The sequence below is a fragment of the Xiphophorus hellerii genome, chromosome 22, assembly GCF_003331165.1.
Source record: "Xiphophorus hellerii strain 12219 chromosome 22, Xiphophorus_hellerii-4.1, whole genome shotgun sequence".
Lineage (NCBI taxonomy): Eukaryota > Metazoa > Chordata > Actinopteri > Cyprinodontiformes > Poeciliidae > Xiphophorus > Xiphophorus hellerii.
The window spans coordinates 26,699,687-26,718,160 of record NC_045693.1 but is presented as its reverse complement, the minus strand read 5'-3'; the positions used below and the strand labels follow the sequence as shown (position 1 = coordinate 26,718,160).

The 18,474-nt window shown below is 36.9% G+C and overlaps 1 protein-coding gene across 1 annotated transcript; it reads left to right on the top strand.

Moving 5' to 3' along the window:
* Positions 1-7,256: 7,256 nt before the first annotated feature.
* Positions 7,257-18,175, top strand: LOC116712577 (uncharacterized). The gene is made up of 8 exons (XM_032552378.1): positions 7,257-7,588; positions 12,639-12,775; positions 12,866-13,442; positions 14,524-15,109; positions 15,772-15,833; positions 15,935-16,022; positions 16,106-16,209; positions 17,103-18,175. The coding sequence occupies exons 1-8, from the start codon at positions 7,412-7,414 to the stop codon at positions 17,550-17,552; spliced, it is 2,181 nt and encodes a 726-aa protein (XP_032408269.1). The 5' UTR covers positions 7,257-7,411; the 3' UTR covers positions 17,553-18,175.
* Positions 18,176-18,474: the final 299 nt, after the last annotated feature.

Here is an 18,474-nt window from a genome sequence, read left to right as displayed (position 1 = left end):
AGAGCAATTACATGACGTAAAAATATTCAAGGCTTTTATTTTGAAATTATTATTATGCTCCATTTTAAAGTTCCGAACAAATCCCATGTGTAACAGTGCTTTGGATGAAAAAGTCATATACGGCCAAAAAGAGCAATTACATGACGTAAAAATATTCAAGGCTTTTATTTTGAAATTTTCAGTATGCTTCATTTCAGAGGGCCAAACTATTCCATTGTGTAACAGTGCTTTGGATAAAAAAGTCACATAAAGCCAAAAAGCGCAATTACCTGATGTAAAAATATTCAAGGCTTTTATTTTGAAATTATTATTATGCTCCATTTTAAAGTTCCGAACTAATCCCATGTGTAACATTGCTTTGGATGAAAAAGTCAAATAAAGCTCAAAAGAGCAATTACATGATGTAAAAATATTCAAGGCTTTTATTTTGAAATTTTTGTTAAGCTTCATTTTAAAGTTCAAAACTAATCCCATGTGTAACAGTGCTTTGGATGAAAACGTCATATACGGCCAAAAAAAGCAATTACATTATGTAAAAATATTCAAGGCTTTTATTTTGAAATTATTATTATGCTCCATTTTAAAGTTCCGAACTAATCCCATGTGTAACATTGCTTTGGATGAAAAAGTCATATACGGCCAAAAAGAGCAATTACATGACGTAAAAATATTCAAGGCTTTTATTTTGAAATTTTCAGTATGCTTCATTTCAGAGGGCCAAACTATTCCATTGTGTAACAGTGCTTTGGATAAAAAAGTCACATAAAGCCAAAAAGCGCAATTACCTGATGTAAAAATATTCAAGGCTTTTATTTTGAAATTATTATTATGCTCCATTTTAAAGTTCCGAACTAATCCCATGTGTAACATTGCTTTGGATGAAAAAGTCAAATAAAGCTCAAAAGAGCAATTACATGATGTAAAAATATTCAAGGCTTTTATTTTGAAATTATTATTATGCTCCATTTTAAAGTTCCGAACTAATCCCATGTGTAACAGTGCTTTGGATGAAAAAGTCATATACGGCCAAAAAGAGCAATTACATGATGTAAAAATATTCAAGGCTTTTATTTTGAAATTATTATTATGCTCCATTTTAAAGTTCCGAACAAATCCCATGTGTAACAGTGCTTTGGATGAAAAAGTCATATACGGCCAAAAAGAGCAATTACATGACGTAAAAATATTCAAGGCTTTTATTTTGAAATTTTCAGTATGCTTCATTTCAGAGGGCCAAACTATTCCATTGTGTAACAGTGCTTTGGATAAAAAAGTCACATAAAGCCAAAAAGCGCAATTACCTGATGTAAAAATATTCAAGGCTTTTATTTTGAAATTATTATTATGCTCCATTTTAAAGTTCCGAACTAATCCCATGTGTAACATTGCTTTGGATGAAAAAGTCAAATAAAGCTCAAAAGAGCAATTACATGATGTAAAAATATTCAAGGCTTTTATTTTGAAATTTTTGTTAAGCTTCATTTTAAAGTTCAAAACTAATCCCATGTGTAACAGTGCTTTGGATGAAAACGTCATATACGGCCAAAAAAAGCAATTACATTATGTAAAAATATTCAAGGCTTTTATTTTGAAATTATTATTATGCTCCATTTTAAAGTTCCGAACTAATCCCATGTGTAACATTGCTTTGGATGAAAAAGTCATATACGGCCAAAAAGAGCAATTACATGACGTAAAAATATTCAAGGCTTTTATTTTGAAATTTTCAGTATGCTTCATTTCAGAGGGCCAAACTATTCCATTGTGTAACAGTGCTTTGGATAAAAAAGTCACATAAAGCCAAAAAGCGCAATTACCTGATGTAAAAATATTCAAGGCTTTTATTTTGAAATTATTATTATGCTCCATTTTAAAGTTCCGAACTAATCCCATGTGTAACATTGCTTTGGATGAAAAAGTCAAATAAAGCTCAAAAGAGCAATTACATGATGTAAAAATATTCAAGGCTTTTATTTTGAAATTTTTGTTAAGCTTCATTTTAAAGTTCAAAACTAATCCCATGTGTAACAGTGCTTTGGATGAAAACGTCATATACGGCCAAAAAAAGCAATTACATTATGTAAAAATATTCAAGGCTTTTATTTTGAAATTATTATTATGCTCCATTTTAAAGTTCCGAACTAATCCCATGTGTAACATTGCTTTGGATGAAAAAGTCATATACGGCCAATAAGAGCCATTACGTCATGTAAAATATTCAAGGCTTTTATTTTGAAATTATTATTATGCTCCATTTTAAAGTTCCAAACTAATCCCATGTGTAACATTGCTTTGGATGAAAAAGTCATATACGGCCAAAAAGAGCAATTACGTCATGTAAAATATTCAAGGCTTTTATTTTGAAATTTTCAGTATGCTCAATTTTAAAGTTCCAAACTAATCCCATGTGTAACAGTTACTGAGTTAAATCAGTTATATACAGCCCATAGCAGCAGGTAGTTCTAAAGGCCAGTTCTCAGTCCTGATCTGTTTCAACTGAGGATAGATAGAACTACAATGATGCGTATCTGTAGTCCAAATCAGCAGCCAATAGCCTCTTGAGTTCCGTTGCTATGGCAAATAATGGTCTCAGCAGGTGTGAGCTCTGAGCGCTGAGCTGTCAAACACACAATTGTGTGTTTGAGCAAACACATTTTACTGACAAAAAAGCATTGTAAACAAATCCTTCTTGTTCGGGAACCGTAATACATATTCGAAAAGCGTTTGCAGCGTATGACAGTTCAATGTGTCTTCTGCGATAGTCCCGAGATTCATATCTGTACCTCACTCAGAACATTTACAGCGATGAGAGAAAGAAATGTTGTGCCCAGGTCTGAACCTACATCGGTTGTCACTCTAATTTGAGCAAAAATGAGAAAGTTTGGGTCGCTTAGAGGCAAATTGTGGACAAACCGTAACTGGTATCGACGAGCCGTCTTCACTTTCGAAGAGATCACAGACGTATCTACAAAATGAAATTTGAATGGCATTTCTAGGTGAATTTGTGACGACACAGCAAATCCTCAAAAATAGGGTATTTCTAGGATTTTTCCCATTGAGTTATAATGGGGTTTTTTTCGCAGTTTTTTGCGAATTATGTCGCCACGTTAAGCCCAAATCCCACCAAAAATAATAGCTCCAATGGCGTGAATTTTCTGCACGTTTTGATACCTCATTTGTAGGTGTGCACCCAGCGGTATGAGCCGCATTAACGGTTACGGAAGAAAAATAAAGAATTATAATAAAGAGACGCTTCTCTCCGACAATAGTAATAGGTTCCTGCCATTGCTTTGCATGGCAGGCCCCAACTAGAAAATTTCGGAAGAAATTTAGCAGGGGCCTGCCAAGGCGCGCCCGTGGGGTTCGGGCCCGGCGTCGTCACGCTACAAATTGGCATCGACGCTTAAGAACGCCGCAACGTAATCAGTGGCACGCGGAGAACCGCAAGAACGTTAAGTAAGGCGGACGTGCACCATTCAGTACGATTTAAAATGTTGTCAAGGCTTTTATTTTGGAAGTTTTGTTAAACTTCATTTTAAAGGGCCAAACTAATCCCATGCGTAATAGTCCTTGGGATAAAATAGTTATATAATGCTCAAAACACAAGTAGCTGATGTAAAAATATTTAAGGCTTTTATTTTGAAATTTTCAGTATGCTTCATTTTAAAGTTCTGAACTAATACCACATGTAAGAGTGCTTTGGATGAAAAAGTCAAATAAAGCCAAAAAGAGCAATTACGTCATGTAAAAATATTCAAGGCTTTTATTTTGAAATTTTCAGTATGCTTCATTTTAAAGTTCTGAACTAATTCCACGTGTAAGAGTGCTTTGGATGAAAAAGTCATATAAAGCCAAAAACAGCAATTACCTGATGTAAAAATATTCAAGGCTTTTATTTTGACATTTTCAGTATGCTTAATTTTAAAGGGCCAAACTAATACCATGTGTAACAGTGCTTTGGATGAAAAAGTCAAATAAAGCCAAAAACAGCAATTACCTGATGTAAAAATATTCAAGGCTTTTATTTTGAAATTATTATTATGCTCCATTTTAAAGTTCCGAACTAATCCCATGTGTAACATTGCTTTGGATGAAAAAGTCATATACGGCCAAAAAGAGCAATTACGTCATGTAAAATATTCAAGGCTTTTATTTTGAAATTTTCAGTATGCTTAATTTTAAAGTTCCAAACTAATCCCATGTGTAACAGTGCTTTGGATGGAAAAGTCAAATAAAGCCAAAAAGAGCAATTACGTCATGTAAAAATATTCAGGGCTTTTATTTTGAAATTTTCAATATGCTTAATTTTAAAGTTCCAAACTAATCCCATGTGTAACAGTTACTGAGTTAAATCAGTTATATACAGCCCATAGCAGCAAGTAGTTCTAAAGGCCAGTTCTCAGTCCTGATCTGTTTCAACTGAGGATAGATAGAACTACAATGATGCGTATTTGTAGTCCAAATCAGCAGCCAATAGCCTCTTGAGTTCCGTTGCTATGTTAAATAAGTTTCACACCAAGGTGTGAAGTGTTAGTGAAAGAGCCTGAGAGCCTCAGAAAATCCTGTCGCATGACTTTGCTCTGAAGCACCGTGACAGAAAACCGTACGGTCTAGATAAATTTCGAAAACATTTTACCGGAGCAGACAGGCGTATCAATGTCAGGACCGATTTTGATACTAATCGTGCGATATTTGTGGGCGTGATGGCGATTTCAAAAATGATTTGGGTTGAAAAAGTTGTCTTGATCTCTCACTCTAATCAGCGAGAGAAGCACTCTAACTTTAGGAAAAATGAGAAACTTTGGGTCGCTTAGAGACAAATTGTGGACAAACCGTAACTGGTATCGACGAGCCGTCTTCACTTTCGAAGAGATCACAGACGTATCTACAAAATGAAATTTGAATGGCATTTCTAGGTGAATTTGTGACGACACAGAAAATCCTCAAAAATAGGGTATTTCCAGGATTTTTCCCATTGACTTATAATGGGTTTTTTTTCGTAGTTTTTTGCGAATTATGTCGCCACGTTAACCCCAAATCCCACCAAAAATAATAGCTCCAATGGCGTGAATTTTCTGCACGTTTTGATACCTCATTTGTAGGTGTGCACCCAGCGGTATGAGCCGCATTAACGGTGACGGAAGAAAAATAAAGAAGAAGAATATTAAAGAGACGCTTCTCTCCGACAATAGTAATAGGTTCCTGCCATTGCTTTGCATGGCAGGCCCCAAATATTAAAGAGACGCTTCTCTCCGACAATAGTAATAGGTTCCTGCCATTGCTTTGCATGGCAGGCCCCAATAAAAGTAGCACTACTTAAATTATTTTTGCTCAATTAAAAACAGAATAGGCATCCAAGAAATTACTCAATAGTAAAGTATTTGGTAAAAAGGCTACTGAGTAACCAAAATGAAAATAATTTATGTACGTACCATAGTTACAAAAATAAGAAAAGCAGGCAACAGACCAATTTTTCATAATCAATTTCTTTCATTATAAAACTTATGAAAAAAACTGTTTTGTGATTTTTTTTTTTTTTTATTGGCTAAGACCAGCTTGTTCTGACTTCAGTGAAGTTACTCACAGTCATAGGCGTAAATCCCAGGGGGGTCGGAGGGGTCCCGAGCCCCCAAATCTTGGAAAAGTCTAGAATTGTCCCCCCTGCCCAAAAAAAATCATTGAAGAAACATTTGCTTTTAAATAATATCAATTTGAAAAGGCAAAAAACAAACAAAATAAATCTGCCATTTATCTAAGAAAAAAATAATACATTTTTAGGTCCCCCACTACCATTGTTAGAACAATGGTTCAGTCCAACAGCAGCGCTGGACGGCACAGACTGGGCTGAAGTGAGGAGCTAGCTGTTAGCTGTTAACTGTGGCTCTGCAGCACAAACATAAAACCCTCCAGTAAGTAAATACTTAAAGCAAAAGACATGTAAACCTTTTATTTAGTTTCACAAGAAGAAACATATAAAGATCAGACTGCAGCTCGTTATTTTATTACTTTGGCTGAATCATGATAAGCTGCGTCTTTAGCAAAACTGCTGCACTGCTTTCATAGACTTAAGCTATTTTTTTTTGTCAAAGGTAACAAACATCTCATTCATATTTAACTCTTTTAATTTTTAGTTAATTAGAAGAGTTTGAAACGGGAGGGAGGGGCTGAGCAAATGACCGACAGCTCTGTGTGTGGGAGCCGAGAACAGAAGAGAGAACAGATTGAAAAAACAGAAAGTTATGCCTTTATTTCTCACTGTCTTCAATGTAGAGCCTTTAAAACCACAAAATAAAATCTGAATATTTTTCTATATAAACCCTGGTGCTTTAAATGTTACGTTAAAGTTATAATAACCCCCCAGATATTCATTTCTATCTACCTGTTGCTTTCTCAGTCATCCAGGACATGGCAAAACTAAAAAAGGCTTAAAAATAAAGCAACTTAAGTTATAATTTAAGTACCACATAACTTGCATAGGGAGCCATTTTAATAAATCGATGTTTATGAGGAATTTTACTATGAGCAGTTACTCATTAAAACTTTTTTATTTAGAACCTTAAATTTTTGTAAAGATGTAGCAGAGATTAGATCAGTGAGACTGAACAAAACTTGCTTAGAAGCAACATTTGAATTTTAGTTTGATTTCTCAATAGTTTGCTTACTGAGAAAAACACATTTGATATGCATTACTAGTCATTTTTGATCCTGCAGCTTGAATGTGGTTAAAAAACTTTTTAAACCATATTTAACGTTACATTTCACTGTAACTTTGCCGACCCCCTCAAAATTGGTCTTAAGAAATGTTCCTGTTTATGGTCCCCCCAATAATGAAATGGGATTTACGCCCTTGCTCACAGTGGGTAGATATCCAGAAATTGTACTCAAATTAGTATGAATAACGACACTTCATATAAAAATTGGGGAGTAAAAGTAAGGAGTGTTTTTTCCACAAAACAGTTATCAAATAAATGTAACTAAGTGTAGCTAGTTATATTACCCAACTTCGATTTTTTTTTTATTGTTCTTGGAGTGCACCTACGCCCTCTGGTGGCCCTTCATATGTATTTACCTCCTCATTTTTAGATTTGCGGGACACACCGGTCCTCTAACACTGCTGTAGACTATAGACAATTAGTCGTGGGTGCGTATTTATTCTGAATAGTTTCTCTGAAAATGTACAATATTTTGGGCCATCAAAAAAAAAAAAAGAAATTGTATTTCCAATCTTTACTTTGAAGTTTACATGCCGGATGTTTCGTCACTTGTAGTTCCGGTGGCTTCTGTGTGTGTACTGAGAAGTAAGACCCGAAAAGATATCAAACCTAGCTAATTCCTACGGAGACTGACATTCATTGTTAACGTTTAAACGTGAGCTCAGAGTGACCTCTGGGAGGTTCTGGGCTTCTGGGTCATGTACCGGCCGGACCAACCTGAGCAGAGGCCACGGATGCCGTTTGGTTCTCCACCGCCCCTCGGTCTGCATGTCAGACCCCCGGTGGCCTGTCCCCCGCCTCACCCTGGACACGGCGGCCCGTTTTCGGAGAACCGTTTTCTGTTCAGCAGGCTGCCAGCAAGCCACTTCGTCAGTGTACGTACCGACTCTTTTCAGCGCTACCTCTGCGGCTAATAGCAGTGCTTTACTGCGCGGTTAGCTTTACGCAGGCAGCAGGTTGCTGCTGCTGTCTTTGTTCTGCTACAGATTCCCCTTCTGTGAAGTATATATCAGAATTTGAAGTAAATGAACATCCCTGTAGATAGACGGTGTTTCACAATGTGAGCAGTTTTCAGCACTGTAACTGTAATGTTGACAGATTTTTTTCACGATTAAACTTTAGCTGTATGCTAAATAAACCAATCACGAGCCGCCTGTTTGCAGCGCCTCACTGCATGCTTCTACATTATTTCAGTTTTTAAAACAGGGGTGCTCAAGTCCAGTCCTCCTAGAACTACCATCCTGCAGCTTTCAGATGCATCCCTGCTCCAACACACTTGAATCAAATGAGTGGCTGGTTAGCAGGCCTGTTTAGAGCTGATCCCGGTTTGTTGGAGTAAGGATGCTTCTAAAAGTTGCAGGATGTTGGCTCTCGAGGACTGGTCCTGAGCACCCCTGTTTTAAATGAACAGTGTTCCTGACGGCCATTCTGGAGGACATGTAAACTAGAGCCATAGCCTGAGAGTTTGGAGGAAATTGACTTTGTGATTTAGTGTTTTTTTATTTTTGCACAGTAGTTTGTAGTGGGACAAACAATAAGGCAGGTATCAAAAAGAGCATACGCCTATCCAAGAAATGTTTACCTCAGTACAGTTTTTAATGTGTAAAAATGTGCATATGAATTTTTGGATTAAAAGACTATTATGTAAAAAGAGAAATAAAATTGCAAATGCATAAATGTTTTCAGTGAAACACGATTTTCAACTGGACAAAAACAGTCTTTGAAAGGCAAATCACTAGTTTATGTGAGAGCAGAAGCTCATGATGGGGCTCTTGCTGTAGCGGCCCCTAGGTTATGGACCAGGTCACCTCTACATGCTGCTAAGCAGCTCCTTCACCATCTCCTCTGAAATCCATCTATTTTCCCAACAATCAACACAGCATAAATTGTTTGTTCTTTCATGGACGTTATCATGTTACTTGATATGGTTATATCTTTACTTATCCCCTTAGTGTACAATACTTTGATCAACCATTTGTTGTTTTCAAGTGTGCTTTACAAGAAGATGAATTGGACTGAATAGCCATGGTTTCTGCATTAGAGCACAGCTCATGTTGATCCTCAAAACCATGGTGTGTTTTTGCAACCAGCCTCTTTGATCTTACCTAGTTAATAATAGACACAAATCATAATTCACATACAATTGACAGTAAACTTATGTCCCGAAGTCAATGATCCGATGCACTTTGCTACACTTTGGATCCATTCTGACATGAATTTGTGTATGTGAACTGAAATATCAGAGCGAGTCGTACTCGATGACTGATTGAACAAATGATCATACAGGCATTTTTCCACTGTCTGCCTGTTTAATAACAGAAGGATAGATGTTGTGTAGTGCCAGAGTTAGCAGGGGGACCTTTAGGGCTAACCAATGTTAGAAAATCATGGGATGGTAATATTGCAGATAAGCATCATAACATCATCAGTTGAAGTAAATCCATATTTTCTTTTCTTACTGTCATCTCTGCCTCGAAGACTCTGGGATGTTAGCCCCCATTTTCACAGTCAGCTCTGATGGGGTGAGCGTCTTCTAAAGTGAAACTCTTCATGGACACAGAATTTGAAATCTGTGTGCAATCTGAGCTCATGGACTAAAATTACTGCATTCCAAACACTTGGGTGATATCGTTACACACACAGATGCTGTGATGGTGTTTTGTGATGAACCATTTCGAGGTGCCTATAAATGTTGTGGAAGAACTTTTTTGGTTTTCACACCAACCTGTAGAAGTTGTAAAATTATTATTAAAGATGTATATTAAAAAGAAGCTAATTAAAATGACACTTTTTCTTAAAATCTAAGGCATACTGTTGTTTTGTACCTTTCTCAGCCAACAGCAAGATTTTCTGCAGTCCATTTACGTATTTTGGTTTTCCTTCCACCGCGACAAACGGTTATTTTTTCCTGAAGATGGACAATTTGTGCCAGAAAGAGTAAGTTGACATGAACGTTAGTTGTTTAAATACTGTACTGTTCTCAACCACATATCTTGTATATTAATGCTGATATTCAGTTAGCATGAATAGTTTTCAGTGGCAAACTTTAGCTGCCTATTTTGCAAGATTAGCTTATTCCTCACTTTTGTTTTCTTAAGTTTTTGTATGATTCTTTTTGCATTCTTCTTTTGTTATGCCTAAATGAAGTGGTAAAGGAAATAATGCGTGTTTCTCATATTTTGCAGGGTAAAATTAAAAGTGAACAGAACCCCTGAAGAGATGATTTGGTTCTATAGTTGGCTTTTGAGATGCTCTCAGCTGTTTCTGCTGTGGCTTATTCAGCACTAACTAACAGGCTTGGAGAAACTAATGCATTTGTCTGGAGATGTGTAAAAATCTGAACTATTGAGAAATTTGTAAACTTACCTAACATTGCATAGTTCTAACTAGGATAAAATTTGCATTCTACTTTTGTCTTTCATTTGATCATTATTAGTATTATTCATGTGTTTCTAGATGTTTTTTAAGTATCTCCGATTCACGTTTTGTTGTACTGCTAATTTTTTTTTTAATCAATTTACTGATATTAGAAGACTGTGTATATCTTTGTATAATAATTTTGTACAGTTTATGACTCTGCATTCTGTGCATTCCTATGACCTAGTAAACTTTATTTAATAGCTATGCAGTTTAAGATAAAATTCTGCACATTCTCATTGATTCTAAGTTTGGAAGTGATCATTTGTTAAGTTTACCCTTTTATTTCAAGCCTGTTTAGAACTTTGTCCTTGAGAGAAAGCACAATCAAATGTGGAGATCAAGACCTGGATTAACCTCAGACACTTCAGTGTTGTCAATCTGCACATGGAGAAGTAAAGAAGATGGTTCTACTAAAAGCTGAGATGTTTGATTTAATTGTGTTTATCTGTGGTTTCAGCAATTTTGAATATGTATTTACTACTCTTACTTTTGCAGTTTTGATGTTCAGTAGGATATCATTTGAATTATTTTCAAAAATGTTTCTGCAACTTCCAAAAATCATTTACTAAACTATAAATGTGAATCGGGATGTTTTTGTTTAATCTACTCATTAAATTTTATTTCATGTCAAACATTTGATGCTACATTTGTTTAATGTATGTCAATGGCTTTATTCATTGTTTTAGGTCATTTTGTTATCTTGCTTTTGTGATGTATTTTGTTGTTGGGTGAGCTTTTGTAACAACTTTAAAGTTGCGACTGGTAAGTTTTATAAAAATGTATTTTATTTTACATATTTGCTTAAACTGTTACTGTTCTGACATGAATATGGGAGAGATAATAATATGTGGAAAAAAAAATCAGGCTCCTCCTAGTCGCCCTACAGCCATTTACTGAAATACACAGATTCTGGTCAGAAACAACTAATCAAGGCCAGGTGGAAGGTCTTAGCAATGTCAATCATGCCTATGTATGTGCTGCTCACACCCTTCTCCCGTTCAAAGCATACTGTTCTTCAACTAGTGTGCTGCAGCTGTGCTAATGGAGGAGAAGCAATCTATCATTGCTTCTCCTCCATTTCTCGAGTACTCGGCAGGCTCCGCCTTGGAGGGAGGGCTGTAGTGTAGTAGAGGTAGCAGAGGGCTGACTGTTAACTTTTCAAGCTAGGTCCATGGTTTTGTCTTGAAAATGTACTCTTTATTTCCAAATATGCTAGATAGTTCACCACCACACACGTCTGAAAGCTTGTGTCAGTGAGAGCGAAGTCCGACCGTATTCATTGAAAATTTATTAAATGGATTTTTTTTAACCTTTTATATGTTGGAAGACATGCTTTTATTGGAGTCAAGTTTGGTTATAAATAATTATAATTGCTTAAGACATTAAAAAAAGTAGTAATTACTCAGCTGGGATCAAAAACCTATCAAGAAAATAGCCTACCAATTCAATATTTATTATTTATACTTGCCTGATGAGTTCTAGGTTTAAAAATAGATAAAAAACATAAGCCCAGCACTGGCATTATAGATGCAGAAAAATGCTACACATGTATGGAAAGAACATAGACATTTTTTCTCAAATAAACAAGCGCTTGTATTAAGAAAAATAATAAGCTTTAGAGTTAAAACATTTTAATCAGCAAACTTGATATGTGAGTAACACAGAAGACTATTGACAAAATGATGATGAAACTAAAACTATTAGAAGCAAAATGGATAAAAATAGAACCAATAAAATGATGTAATGATGACAGTGTGTTAATTAGGTTTAACTAATTTAGGTTTGTTTACACCAAAATATGCTATGTGTGTTCATCACTCAGTAACACCAGAATGTGCAAAGTACGGCACATGAAATCCATAGAATGTGCTACTGTAATAGTCTAGTATGAGTAGGAATGCTTAAAAACCAAGGATTGTATTGAAATGTGTTGGTGAGGTAAATTAGCTCTAAACTAACTAAGGAATTAGTTTAGAGAATTTCAGAAACTTGGTATATACTGTATTCCAAACGTACCAAGTTTGGTATACATACCAAACTTGGTATGTATTTATATACCAAGTCCAAACTTTCTACAAAAGTTTGGACACACTTTCTCATTGAATTCAATGAGAAGGTGTGTCCAAACATTTGGTCTGAACTGAGTACAGACCAAAAGTTTGGACACACAGTTGTGTCCAAACTTTTGGTCTGTACTGTGTATATATATATATATATATTTTTTTTTTTTTTTGTTTGTATATTTTCTATAACTTCTTGTATGAGCATTCTAAGAATAAGACCAAAATACTTTCTGTTTATGGTTGAAGTTTGAGGTATGAAAATATTTTGAATATTTAAGATGATCATTTTCACAAGTTTACATAATAGTAACTATTTACAAAGAAATTGGGATCACCAGCAATGAGACCCCCTTTGGACCCTGCACATCACTTTCACCTATACTGATGGTTGTTAAAGTTTTATTGTGTATGTCACTAAAACATGAATTCTGAATACTCTCAGCCCCACTGTAGCAACTTCCCTATAGACCATAGTATAGTGGGAGGCAACCAGCAGCTTGTTCCTTCGGCAGAACTGCAACATCATCAGGCCCCCCTGTGGAATCCTTTAATTGTGAAACACCACCCTCAAGACAACAGGTCTGTGTGTGAATAATTTTTTTTAAGCTTCTACTGCTATTGTACTTTTATTTCTTTAAAAATTTGAAATGCATTCTTATTCGTTTTTAGTGATCGGGCTGGAGAGGAATTTCTGAGATGCCTTGCGGCCAACAAACCTCTACCAGACTATCTCAAAGGGAATATGACATACAATTTGTTGGATGCATTGAAGTCTGCTAAAGACCTGAAAGAAGCAGTCAAAGGAGATCCACAGTTCCAGAAGCACGCTGGCAGGAACAAGAGTCGAAGCAGAAGTCGAAGTCGGGGCAGAAGTCGAGGGAGGTCTCGAGCCAAAAGCCGACCAAGAAGCAAAAGCAGGGGAAGAAGCAGAAGTATGGGAAGAAGCAAAAGCTGTGTGCGCGGAAAGAGTCGAGCTAGAAGCAAAAGTAGGGCTCGCAGTCGGAGCCGAAGTCAGAGCAAAAAGAGTCACAAACGAAGTAAGAGCAAAGTCAGAAGGTCTAAGTCCCGTAGTGCCAGTATTGAAAAAAGGAGGAAGAGGAGCCCTGTGCAGAGTAGTAGCAGTGTTGGCAGCAGCAGTAACAATTTGACAGGAAATAGTTTGTTAGAAGGACTGAAGATGGTGATAAAGAGCAAAGATTTGGAAGAACGGTTACCAGCGCTCAAAGATGCCATCCTTGGTATTCAGGTAAGAGTCTTCAGCCATTACTTTTTCACTGAGTCATTTTGAAAAATTGTTACCCATGATTTCTTAAAAATGAAAATAATGCAATCCAGCTGCTTTTTATTTTCATTCAGTTTCATTAATATTCAATAAGTCGATCAGAGAATCCACATTGTGCAATCAAACATCAGATACATGTAACTTGCATTTAAATTATGAACACGGAAATGGATTACCCATTTGTGTGCAATCAAATGTCTCAGGGTTTTCATATTAATCTGGAAGCTGAGTTCACACTCTGCAGCTGCAATGGAGACTGGAATTACAAAACGGCAGCTAAAGTTTTGAAATCAGGGAACATCTCTCAAATTGAAGTGATCAGAAATTGGCAAAATTCTCTGATCTTGAGAGGATGGGCTCATTTTGCATCAGACACAATCCAAAGACTCTACAGCTCCTCATTGTGCAGTCAGGTCCCGGATAGTGAGAGTTCAGAGTTCATTTAGTTCAGAATTCAGGTCAGAGATGATACTCGGATGGGATATTTTTTTTATTATAATGGATGGGAACATTTGCTACAAATTTTCTCAGAAAATGTGTTTCCATTTTGCTTCTTTCACATGAAGTCTTTTTAGCAAAAGCCACTTAAAGCGAGTGTAAAAACCTTTATGCAAAATTTAGGATGTTTCTTCAAATTTTACTGTTTCCATCAACCTTTTCCAACACGATACTTAAAAACCTTGATGGAAAAACGGCAAGTGTCAAGATGGGCTAAGTTCTCAGTGGAGCAAATATGTTAATATAATGCTATACGGCTTAAAAAGCCATCTGGTCATAACGTCTCACAGAACCCAACTTTACAAAATGCAAACTTGATTTCAAGTGCAGAAATAGATATATTACATAGATATATAAATATATATATTATGGTAAAGCCATAAAAGATCACATTATATGTGTTTGAAGGGTATGTATCACACTCTAGAAATCACAGAAATGAATCAAAATTTTACCATATTGTTCATGCAGAATGCATTTATTACCAGACCAATTTAATCTTCCCCCTTATTCCCTGTAAGTAATTGTTTCAATTTGTTCTGCACAGGTCTCTGATGAAACCAAGAAGCTGGAAAGTACCTCTGCTAAGTGTAAGATTGAGAAGCGGCGCAGCCTGGACATTATGACATCGATGGAAAGCGACAGCATGTTGCTTCCTCATGAGAGAGTTGGCAGTGACTTTTCTTGGCTCAATGACAACGGTCAGGAGAACCTGTCCGTTCAGAAGGCTAGTGAGCTGGAAGATGAGGAGTCTTTCCTGTATGGGGCTGAACCACCTCAGAATGGAGGCCATGTCAAAGTGGACAAAAACCATTTTTCTGGTGTTGGCCGTCACCAGAACACGTCCCTGTTCAGTGGGCTCAATAATTTGGTTGATCCAAAACCCCCCCAACAGATATCTTTATCGACTTTCTCCTCCGTCAGTCTGGATAGCATAGAATGTGAGAAAATCAAGAATATATTAAGCAGCCTGGGTGGAAAATCGGATATTGGCAAGATGCTGATGAAGACTCAAGGCCAAAAGGAGGGCAGTGAGGCGTCTGGTGCACTATTCAGTTCTGACACAGCAACAGAGACACTGAGTAACCCAAATGTACGGAAAGCTCTGGAGTCTCTGCAGTCTCTGATCAAAGGTTAGCACCTTCTCTCTTGTCTTTGTTGTCTGTTACAACAGGGCCATTTTTTTTTTCTTCAGTATGCAGATAAACATGTTGCCCAATGGCAAAGACGAGGTTATCCTTGTGAATTTAAATCGGTGTTATGTATGTAGGATAAAATGACTCTTCGTGAAACTATTTCTACAACAGAGGGTCTTTCACTCAGAGGCTTCCTCAGATCTGTTGTAACGTAGATTACTACAGGAGATCCTTTCCTGCCCACAGCCATTTTTATCTATGGCTCCTCATTGATTAAACTTGGAAAACTTGATGCACATTTACTTTGCCTTTGGCCCCATCAAAGTATTTTACAATGGACTTTAATGTCACTTGCTGATCGTAACTCAAGAGTTTTTGTCATTTCCCTCCTCACTGTTTGTCTCCTGATTTGGAGATCCTGATTTTCTGAGACTGATTTTTGAGTTTGTGTTTCTTATCATACAGCTTATCTTATCGGGAAGAAAAGCCCGAAGCCTCTGGGCTTATCTTCCAGTTATTTATCTAGCTCTGCTGAACAAAGCAAAGAGTGGACATAAAAAAGTAAAATGCTGATAATAATAATTGAAATTGTCTCATGCATTAGCTTCTTTACTGTCGTCTTTGATACACTGAAATCTGTTTTGTCTGACTTCCTTAAGCAACAAAGGAGAAACGGACAAAAAGTAACGACCAGTCCCTGACCTCGTCTGATAAACACAAGGTAAGAGATTTTCAAGCAACCGTGATTATTAAATTAAGCATCCAAATGTTGAAATGCATCCTCTCACACTTGTACTTAAAAACATACCCTATGCTTTACAGTCAGGTGACCAAGGTGACAAGAAAAGAGCTAAAATGAAGCAAATTGAATCCCTAGCGGCAGAAATTGAGGAGTTGCTTAGATACGAAGGTAACAAGTTTTCTCTGTAGGTTTTCTTCCTTTTGTAAACCCTCTCTCCACCATACTTTGCAGCATTTATTTTCTGTTCCCAGGGCTGGGTTTTATTTCCCCAGTGGTTGGGTTTTACTGCCAGAAATGTCAGGAGTTCATTGGAGATTTGAATTCTGCTGAAAACCATGCAACTTTCCACCAAAGTGTGAGTATCTTTGTGCTGCATGTTCTGTTGCTGTCATGTAAATGTGAACGTTATTTGGTGATAAAGCTCCCTCCCCATGATAGAGAGTGCCTATTTTATTAGGTAATAAATGAATTTTGTCCATCCAGTCAACTTGTCAGTCAGCTGACTACTGTATAAAGGTCTGAAATCATAGAAAAATGTTGGACCTGTATATAAACAATAAAAGGACCAAAATGTGGACAGTTTGACCTGCCTAGGGAATGTTGATCTAACAAAATATTGACAGAACCTTTCAGTAAAGTTCATCTGGAAAGTGTTTACTGCACTTCACATTTTATGTTACAGTATTATTCCACATTCTATTAAACTGTCTTTCCTAAAAATTCGACATACATACATACATCCCATTATGACAATACTGAAAAAAAAAAAATTGAAATATTTGCAAATAAATAAAAAATAGGAAACCAAGAAATCACATTTACATAAGTATTCACAGCCTATTCTTAATACTTTGATGACCCTCTTTTGGCAGCAATTTCAGCCTCCAGTCTTTCGAACATGATGCTACCAGCTTAACTCACCTGTGGTTTAGACAGTCTGGCCCATTCTCCTCTCTGCAGTTCTTCTCCTGCTCCACCAGGTTGGATGGAAATGTCTGTCAGCCATTTTCAGATCTCTCCAGAGATCAATCAAATTCCAGTCTTGATCTTTCTGCCACTGTGCTGTGGTGCAACGTCTGCCTGCATTTTACAAAGAATATTTAGTTGCTACAATAAAGAGTCGTCCTGTTGGAGGGTGCTTTACGCTTTTAATGTGTTCCGAATGTCATCAAGTTGGTATCTTGACACTCCTGTTTTATTAAATTCGGGCTGACCTTTTTATTTATTTATTTATTTTACATTTTATAGCGGCTGGACAAGCATACTAGAGACAGCAAAGGTCACAGCAGCAGCACCAGCAGCCAACCCTCCCATTCAGCCTCCTGGAGTGACAGAGACCTTCAGAGGAATTGGAAGGATGAGAAGGAGCACCGGAGCAGCCAACGAGACAGCAGGTCTGAGCAGGCAAACATCTGCTTTAAGGAAGAGATGAAGAAGGAGAGGATGCTCATAACCGTCAGCAGAGGGCTAACGCCTCCACCTCAAAGTGTCGCTGTGAAACAGGAGAACAAGGAGCACGGGAAAGGCAAAGAAAAACCAGACAGCAGTGATAAATCGTCCAAAACCAGCAGAGAGAAACACAAGTCGGAAAATTCTGAGAGCTGTGACAGCAGCGAAGAAGAGAAATCACCTAAAGTCAAACATTCTAAAAAGAAAAAGAAGAAGGAGAAAAAGAAGAAGAAGAAGAGTAAGAATTAATGTTTGTAGAGTACGGGTTTCTAGGAATGCTGGCGCATCGCTGCAGCTCAACGTTAAAACTTTCAGGTCTTAAATTTCGTCAAGAAACCTCTTTATGTATTGTTGTTTCTTTTGTTCTGATCTGAGAAGAGAGTTCACCTTAAAAATCCCAAATTTATTTTGATGCATTGGTAAGTTCTCCTGCACAAAGAAAAAACATATAGAAGTATCTGTGTGTGTTACAGAGAGGGATGTTGGTGGGAGTCACAACCTGGATTGGAGTTTTGAGGCAGATGCATTTAATTCCCTTCTTTTCAGATGTTTGTCTTTTTATCTTTATTCCTCAGTCTGCAGTTTTAACATGGAACTTGGTGTTGGCTGACGGTAGGAAGGTCTCCAAAATGTCGTACTGTCCTTGCTTTCTGACTCCACCGCGTAAACACATTGATCTTTACTGGCTCCGTTTATGTACTTAAACATTACAACTGGCTAATTGTCGTCACATTTATTATGAGTATTTTCCAATTCTTCTTTATTTTCCTATTTTTATCAGAACTCCCAACATGACACGTGTCTGTATCTTGTGAGATTGTAAATAAAGAAACCAAACCTTTTTAATAAAATGTGTTAAAAGTTGGATGTAATTGTTGAAGTGGTGTCATTGTTGTCAGAATAATGGAACTGCCCAAAAGACACTATTGCTATCCTGTCTGAAACCTGGAGAGTCGTGACGTGTTGGTGTAACAGGCACAGTTGCAGATTTGTCATCGTTGGTATTACGGGGCGGTTCTGTGCACCGCTGGCCCAGAAGAGTGCAGAACACACACTGAATCTGAAAGGTGATGATTAAATCTTGTTTTTCATGTTTGTATAATGGACATAAACATTCCTCAGTGTAACTCCCACTGTCATGTACGGAGAATGTTGGGTGTTTTGACATAAA